This window comes from Capsicum annuum, chromosome 7 (genome assembly GCF_002878395.1).
Source record: "Capsicum annuum cultivar UCD-10X-F1 chromosome 7, UCD10Xv1.1, whole genome shotgun sequence".
In the NCBI taxonomy this organism is placed as follows: Eukaryota; Viridiplantae; Streptophyta; class Magnoliopsida; order Solanales; family Solanaceae; genus Capsicum; species Capsicum annuum.
Window position 1 is genome coordinate 195,487,689 of NC_061117.1, and position 8,563 is coordinate 195,496,251.

Genomic DNA, 8,563 nt, shown 5'->3' on the forward strand with positions numbered 1-8,563 from the left:
TTCAATATTGATGGAATGAAGGAGAACATTTGGGCATCAACTCTGGTATTGTTACCGTGATTTTGGGTAAAAATTTAGGAATATTGAATTGTGTAAAGGAGTGAGTAGTTATGTATCAGAAAATAGGCTACTTTAATTACTTAGAAGGGATTTTTGTAATTAGTTTAATAGGACGGGATTTTAAATAATATTGAAAACTTAAGATGTTTTAAGTAAATTTTTCTTTTTTTTATGGTTGAGGTCCAACGAACAAAAGTTGGATGAGGCTCCATTGCCTTTTTGACACATGAAATAGTGGGCCCATTTAATTATTTTAACAAGAGAAAAGAATAATATTTTATAGTACTATGGACATGCGTCCAATCAAGAATAATGAATTGAGCTAAATACTTTTTCGTTCAGTTTTAATCGTCACAATTGAGATGACACACCTATTAAGAAAAATAATTAATAATATAATTATTTTACTATAATATCTTTATTAAGTGATGTTTACATTATGTCATAAAATTAATTTGAAGAAAAAATAATTAATACTAAGGATAAAATAGAAAAAAGATTATCTTTTCTTGATATGTCAAAAATGATAAGTAAAAATAGAAATTCAATTAGAAAAATAATGACAAATAAAAGTGAACAGAAAGAGTAAATAATAGTACGTATAGAAAAAGGCAATAAAAATTGTATGTCTGTGTCTTCCGCAGGCACAATAAGTAAATAAATATAAAAAGTGACATAATTTGTAATTTGCATAATTTACTGTGTACATTAATGATTGATATTTTTTCATCAGTTGTCATCTTAATTAAGTGGGTCATGGTTGTAAATAATTTGCCACAAATTGCTTAAGTATTTGTTGGAAGATTAACAATTCATCCGAGGACAAGATAAAAATACCTTTACACTATGAAAGGATGTGATGCAGCAGATGAGGTTACTTTTTTCTTAATCAAAGGTCTCGAATTCGAATCCTAGATATGAAAAAATTCTTAATAGAAAGCATCGAATGAAAAAAAAAAAATCTTTTACAGTTTCATTAAGTTCCATCAATCTTTAATTGAATGCAAATCTAATTAAAAGTACATGTACATGTTATGTAGGAGTATAATTTCATGCAAATAATACTGATTGTTTTTTTTTTCTACTTTGTTACTTGTAAATAATTGGAAAAAGTATTTTTATTATTTTGCAAGAAATTAAGGATATTAAGGTGAAAAATATTCTAAAATGTAGAAAATAGTTTCAAAATATTATAGTCTTATTTTTGTTAGTCTTTCATATAATAATTTATTTCGATTAAAAAATTGTCAAAGTTAGAGGAAAAGAACCAAGATCTGAACATCAAGTTTTGAAATTTTTGTAGCATCAGCAAGATCAACCAAGATTTAGACACTAGTTTTTTTAAAATATTTTTTAAGAGATGTATTTCACTATAATTAATCTTATTAATAATTCTTTGAAGCTTTCCAGTTGACTACCCATCTTTATTTTTACTTATTCAATTTTGACTTGACATGTCATTAAAAAAAGAATAATTAACATGATTATTTTATCACACCGTTCTTATTAATTGATGCTTAGTATTAGGCATTGAAAATGATTTAGGAAATAAATAATTAATATTGAAAGTAATTTTTTTAAAAAAAATTATTTTTTTTGTTATATCAAAAATAACGAGTAAAAATAGAATAAATTTTAGAAATAAGTTACAAGTACAAATTAACGGAAGAGTACTATAGTTATTTAAACTAAGGATACTATTAAGAAAATATAATTAAACTTTTTTAATTTACTAAATGAATAACTAAAAAGATTATTTTCAAAAAGTTTGATGAGATCAGTGTTAATTACTATAAGTATATTTTTTTCTCTAGTTATTTTCACTCTAGCTATAAAAATAGATAGACGGGCTCACCATTTCATGTGTCAAAAAGGCAATGGAGCCTCATCCAACTTTTGTTCGTTGAACCTTAACCATAATAAAATTTTTCGTGAAGTGGGATGGTCAAGCTAAGTAATGGTGGTTAGGGTCATCTTGAATAAATGGGGGGGAGATCATGAGCTTAGAATGTCACTTATTAAATTTATTTTCTCTATTTTATTATAGAAGTTAGCTTCCTCATTTTAAAGACTTATTTTTCCTAAAGTTTGACTAGCTAAATATGAGAAATTGAAAAATATTTTTCTCCATAACAAATACACCAATAGTTTTACTAATTCAAAATTATATTACTATTTAGTTTGTTAGAGAAAGTAAATTACAAATAAAGATAGGTTTTTAAAATTTGTGATTTTGATATCACTTGTGAGATTATAAGGACTTTTAAATGTATTAATTTGTAATAAAGATAGGTTTTTAAAATTTGTGGTCTTGATATCACTTGTGAGGTTATAAGGACTTTTAAATGTATGATCTTAAATATGTCATATAAGAAAATTTCATCAAATCTAAAATAAAAATTTTAAATCAACTAATTTAAAAAGTATATTATTTTTTAAAAATAAATATTTTGAACACTTTTAACAAATATTTTAATATAATTAAACATTAGTTTTAGAGAGAAAATTGGCATTGTTGTTGATCTTGAAAACATAAATTGTTCTTTTCCACAAGGCAGACGAAAAAGCAAAAGCTTTGCTCATGCTCAAAACAGAAAATAAGCAAAAAGATAATGTAACAAATAAAACAATTTCCAGAAAAGGTGCTTTGCAGGGGGCAAATGGGTCATTATAGCCTAATAATACAATATACTCCAGCGTCAACTTAAATCATACGGCACAAAGAGATTAATTAATACAGTGACTGATCCGCAAGGTAACTTGCAGCTTGTTGTTTGGATGGTTGTTACTTCTTTTTTTTTTTTTTTTTTTTGTTGTTACTTGAATTCACAATTTATTCATTAGTGTAACAATATCATATATTCAGTATGATTTTATAAAATGAGATTTAAAAAAGATAAAATGAAATTATTTTTAATATACTTTTGGCTCAAGTAAAAATAATTTAAAACAGTCTAAAAAGATAATAAAAATATAAGAAATACCAAATTGTGATCAAAAAAAGAGAAAAAAATAAATAGCAATAAGAGAATAACTACAATAAAACACTATAATAGTTCAAATATAAATAAATTAAATAATAACATAAATCATCGAATAAAAAACTATCCGAGCATTACTACCACTACCACCTACTAATAAGAACATAACACTACTTACTAATCTTCTGTCTTAATCCTCTATCCTCCAGAATCTTCTATCTAATGTCATGTTCTATCTAATCACTTTCTCCAATATTTTATTGTATTATTAATTTAAATATTATTGTAAATTACGCCATGTTTGAAATTTACTTATGAAATTTTACTAGGTATGCTCTTGTTATTCTGATTATTATTTAAATTTTATTATTTTATCAGTTTCAATTTATGTGACATAGTTTTTTTTAGTCTATCCTTAAAAGAATATAATCTTTTCTTATTTGACAACTATTTAATTGTACAATTTTCATTTTTTTTCCTTATTGAGTCCTATTTAATAGAGCCGTTAATAAAGGTCAGGTCCGTTGGGCTGACCCGACCCAGCCTGTAATTTGATGGAGTTGGGCTTTAATTTTTGTAGACCCTTTAAAAACAAGGCTTTTTAGCCTGACCCGGATAAGCCCGTGGCCTGTAGGGCTTAGCAGTGTGGGTTGGGCTAGCCCGTGGACTGACCCGTAAGTCAAATACATGCAACTATTTAGATTGCTTATTAGTATTTTTATTTGGTTTAAAGGATATTATGCCAAAAGTTATTTAATTTCGCAATTAGAAGTATTTTTTGGGGGTGTTGGAGACTTGATTAACAAGTATTAACACTATGCAATATTATCTGTTAATATTTATGTTTATTAACATTCTAAAATTAAATTATAAAATATTATTTTTTAAAAAGTGAGCCCGTGAGGCCCGCAGCTCACAGAGTAATGTTATGGATTTGATATTTTTTGGTCCATTATTTTAATGAATCAGTCCGACCTGACCTGTCAAACTCAAAGTCCGTGTGAACTAGCCCAAATAGAATTGAGCCAACTCGTATTGACAGCTCTACTATTTAATAAGAAAGTCAATCAAATAATAACAATAAAGTAACTTTAATAAGGTAAATTAATAAATATAATAAAATTTTCTCTTATTTTTTAGTTCGTGTCCAATCTAATTATGTCACATAAATTAAAGGAAGTATATAATTAAGTTAATGCTATTTAAAGATATAGTGACAGCTGAGGAAAGAAAATTACTGCGAAGAAAATGTCATAAAAGAGTTCACCAGAGTTGAGAGCCAAAGACCACGACAACAAGAGCTCTGAGGAGGCCAATTTATATCACTATCTCAAATGAACGAAGGTTATTTTTGATAAATCTCGACTCGGAGCCACAGACGAGCATAAATAAATTTATTCATACTTACTGGAGGGTCTTCATTTAGCCATATGGCTATCAGAAATTGACTCATATATTGACAGGAATGTCAGATACATATTAGTGGGCAGTCAACAACTCTCTTTGTCTTAACCATAAACTACACACCGGACTTCTCATTTCTCTTTGTTTTTTGTTTTTTTTTAATTCCCTTTATTATATATATTTATATATCTGTTATTTCTCTGTCCTTAACACACACCCTTCACTTCTTTGCTTCACCCATACTCGTCTCTCTAAGCTTATTATTCTCAGTTTTTGGCTTCCAAGAACATAACTTTTTGCATTTGTCTTCATTCTTATTTCAGAATAAACTTCTTGTTTTCTTCTCAAATCTATGTTGGTAATCTCCCAAGATTAGTTTTTTTATGAGGTTTTAAGTACTTTTATTGAAGTAAATTCCAAAAGGTACTCTTAATTTGAGGTGGGATTTTTCTTAATTTGACTCTAATGGATGTTTCTTGTGATCTTGAAGTAGATGTCAATGGTGAAGAAATTTTTATGGTAGATAAGGTAAATTTTCTTTCTTTTTTTTTTTTTCAAGCTTTCTGGTTCTTCTCTTTTGTCTTTGTAAATAACAACAAATAAATTGTTAATTTGTTCTCCCTCTTTCTTTTTTGTTTCTTTGTCCAAATTGTTGTTTTCTCAATTAATGTTATTCTATTTCTTTTTCTTATTCTCTGTTCTTGGCTCTCTTCTTTTATCCTCTATTTTGTCCAATTACTGTATGCAAAATTGTTATTTTTTTCTTTCATAATAGTGTTTGGGAGCATCGGAGTAATTGGTAAAGTTGTCGTGATCAAGAGGTGATAACTAGTTTCAGTTGTGAAACTAATCTCTTGCAAAAATGCAGGATAAGACCGCGTAATATAGACCTTTGTAATCCAGCCCTTTCTCTGGACGTCCATAGTGAGAGTTTTAATGCAGCGGACTGCAATTTCATAAGTAGTGTTCTGTTTAATTTGGGTCTGTCTGGCTCCATTTCTTGCTATTTTCAAGTTCATGATCATTCTCCTACATATTTCTTTGCTGTCTTTCAACTCTCTCTAACATTATTGTACTTAACTTTTGCTACTCATTTGTTAACACAAAATTAAATTTTGTACCTACATTGTTGATGTGTGGGGCTAAAGTTTGTATTAGCTTACTTCTCTTTCTTGGCTACTTTTTTCTCCAATGTGACATGTAAATATGTTTTCTCTCATTTATTATTGATGATGCTACTATTATTATGGGGTTTAAATGTTCTTGCCCCTTTTAAATGTTGCTTCTTTCACATCTTTCTAGAGTGCCCAAAAAGGTTGCTCTCATTTCTACTCATTACTATGCTTTCCCTACTTTGCTGGTACATCACAGACTTTTTTCCCTCAATTTAATTTCAGTATAATGACCTGTCATAATTCTTTAGATTATTTAATTTAAGTTTTTTGCTTTTGGTGGTTTTAATTTAATGCTCTTATATCCTAAAAATATCAAAGTGATTGAATGATAAGCCTTTAGTATGGTCCCTAAATAATTATTTAGTAGAGTACTATTCTTGGTGGATTCTTAATTTGTTGAACATTCTAGTTTTGTTATCTTATTGTGTTTTGTTGTTAATTTTGTGCAGAAGGTTGTATGCTCCTATTCTGGAAAAATAAACAAATTGTTTGGCAAATCGAAACGAGGGACGCGTTATCTAAAGGTGATATTTCATGACTTTCCTGGTGGAGCTGAGAGTTTTGAGATCATTACAAGATTTTGTTACAACAAAGGGAAGATTGAGATAAATCCAGTTAATGTTTCAACTCTGTATTGTGCTGCCTCTTATATGGAAATGGAGAAATCTGTATCTGGGAACGAAAATCTGTTCGAGCTAACAGAGAAGTCGCTTGAAGACATAAGGTATTGGACTTGGTCTGAGCTTCTTGATGCCTTAAGACTCTGTCAAAATTTGATGCCTGTGGCGAGCTCTTCAGGTGTAATTGATAAGTACCTGGATTCTCTTATTGGGAGGGTTGCGTCTTCCTGTGAAACGAGCCCTTGTCCGTCAACTTCTTCTGCTGACAGCTCTGGATTAAGGTTGTCTTGTGATTCAAAAAGTACAGAGAGCTTGAGAAATAGCGTATTTCGAGCAACATGGTGGTTTGAGGATCTTGCTGCTTTTGAGCCCTTTTTGATCGAAACTTTGGTAAAGCAAATGGTAACCAAAAACCTTGACCATGGGATTCTTAGTAAGTTCCTGTTCTATTACCAAAAAGCAAGATTTTCAGTGGCCAAAACAATGGACGAGAAATGCAAGACCATGGAGACAGTTATTGAGATGCTTTATTTGCTAGATTTAAGCTGCATTTCCTTCAAAACCTTATTTGGAATGCTTCGAGTAACTCTGAATTTAAAGATAAGCAAGTGCTCCAGGAACGAGTTAGAGAGCATGATTGGCTCCCAGTTGGATCAAGCGTCTTTGGATAACCTCCTGCTCCCGTCACCTGTCGGATCAAGTTATTTATATGATGTGAATTTAGTTCTTAGGTTATTGAAATCATTCATCAGCAAAGGGGTGTGTTGTATTCCGTTAACTCGATTGAGGAAAGTTGCTAGCTTGATGGACTTGTACATAGCAGAAGTTGCTCCTGATCCATGTCTAAAACCTTCCAAGTTCCTTGCCCTGGTCAGGGTACTCCCCGAATCTGCTAGGGACTCTTTTGATGCAATCTACCATGCTACCGTTATGTATCTTGAGGTATACCTTTTCGATTCCTTCCTAAGAGGCCTTCAATTTATTGCTAGTTTCGTTGCATTTTAGTGCTTATTTAGACTGATACAAACATATCAATTTACTACTAGTTCATGTTCAAGAATATGGCAAATTATTTAGGCATTGTTTCGATATTTAGCTGGTTGGTCAAACTTTGATCATCGATGATAAATTGCAGGTTCATTCAGGGTTATCTGAAGAGGAAAAAATGAAAGTATGCAGTGGATTGAACTACGAGAAGCTGTCATCCGGGGCTTGTAGACACCTTGCTCAGAATAAAAAGTTCCCTTTAAAATCTGCTGGACAAGCTCTCATAACTCAGCAAGTGAAGCTCAAAAACTTGCTTCAAGAAACCAATCAAGCCAGCCCATACCTCGATTCGCCTTGTAGTTTCGTGGATACAGAAAATCCAGGAAACGAAGATCAACAGATCGTGCTATACGCAGGAAAGCTAGATCTTTCGACTGAGAATGAGAAACTCAAAGAACATTTACAAGGCATGCAATGGAGAGTGCTAGAATTGGAGAAAGCTTGCAGGAAAATGCAAAATCAAATGGCAAAGATGTTGAAATCAAGAGTATCAAGCCATAACAGTGCCAGATCATTGCCTAGGCTATGTTCTTGATTAAAGGGCATTCGTGCCCGGTGCACTATGCTCCTGCTATGCATTGGGTCCAAGGAAGGGCCGGACCACAAGGGTCTATCGTAAGCAGCCTTACCTTCCATTTCCACAAGAGGTTGTTTCTGCGGCTCGACAAAATCTAAACCATTTGTATTTACTTTATTAATCTTATTTTTTTGAAATGTATGTGTAAATAGCAAATCAAAGGTTAAGTGCTTTATTTGAATATCAAGAAGTACTACTACTACTGCTACTTTTACCCTACCACTTTTTTTTTCTGGCTACCAATAGTAGGGTGATTGGGACTAATCAGTTGTTTTGCTGAGTACAAAACTTGGCTGTATATAAGCAGAAACTGTTTGAGCATATAGGTATAAGAAGGAATTAAAAGAACAATTGTAAAGCTGAATCATTATTGTGGCAGAAAAAACTGATTTATTCCCTAATAAGGAAAAGTCACTTTCCATATAATTCTCATATTGAGACAAAGGCATGATGCTAGTTGGAAATATTGTCTGCAAAACAATTAAGAGAATCTCTTCCTATATAAAGATGAGAAGTTTCCATCAAATATCTGAATTGTTCATTGATATTCTTCCCACATTGTAACCCCACTGTTTGGTATAGGGCAGTGACAGGCAGCAAAAGGAATTTAAAAGAATAGTAAAAGAAAATAGAAATAAAAAAGCAGACTTTTCTTGAACATTGTGTGAAAATTGGCTGTGGATCTTTGTCGGATACTAC

At 30.9% G+C, this 8,563-nt stretch overlaps 1 protein-coding gene across 4 annotated transcripts; it reads left to right on the top strand.

Annotated features, from left to right (window-relative positions):
* Positions 1 to 4,336: 4,336 nt before the first annotated feature.
* On the top strand, positions 4,337 to 8,045 carry LOC107878275 (BTB/POZ domain-containing protein At3g22104). Of its 4 annotated transcripts, none has more exons than XM_047415343.1 (4): positions 4,486 to 4,973; positions 5,314 to 5,426; positions 6,070 to 7,182; positions 7,376 to 8,045. In XM_047415343.1, exons 3-4 carry the CDS (start codon positions 6,271 to 6,273, stop codon positions 7,820 to 7,822), a joined length of 1,359 nt encoding a protein of 452 aa, XP_047271299.1. In that variant the 5' UTR covers positions 4,486 to 4,973; positions 5,314 to 5,426; positions 6,070 to 6,270; the 3' UTR covers positions 7,823 to 8,045. The 4 variants fall into 4 exon arrangements, with proteins under 4 accessions (XP_016580691.2, XP_047271299.1, XP_047271300.1 ...); XM_047415344.1 differs by having other exon boundaries at positions 5,314 to 5,405; XM_016725205.2 differs by lacking the exon at positions 5,314 to 5,426 and having other exon boundaries at positions 4,337 to 4,973.
* Positions 8,046 to 8,563: the final 518 nt, after the last annotated feature.

Bases quoted from the DNA above. Each gene is read 5' to 3' on its own strand.
- LOC107878275 (XM_016725205.2), top strand. From the start codon at position 4,911: ATGGATGTTTCTTGTGATCTTGAAGTAGATGTCAATGGTGAAGAAATT. The intron at 4,974-6,069 runs GTAAATTTTCTT...AATTTTGTGCAG, and splicing joins AAATTTTTATGGTAGATAAG to AAGGTTGTATGCTCCTATTC. The intron at 7,183-7,375 runs GTATACCTTTTC...GATAAATTGCAG, and splicing joins CTACCGTTATGTATCTTGAG to GTTCATTCAGGGTTATCTGA.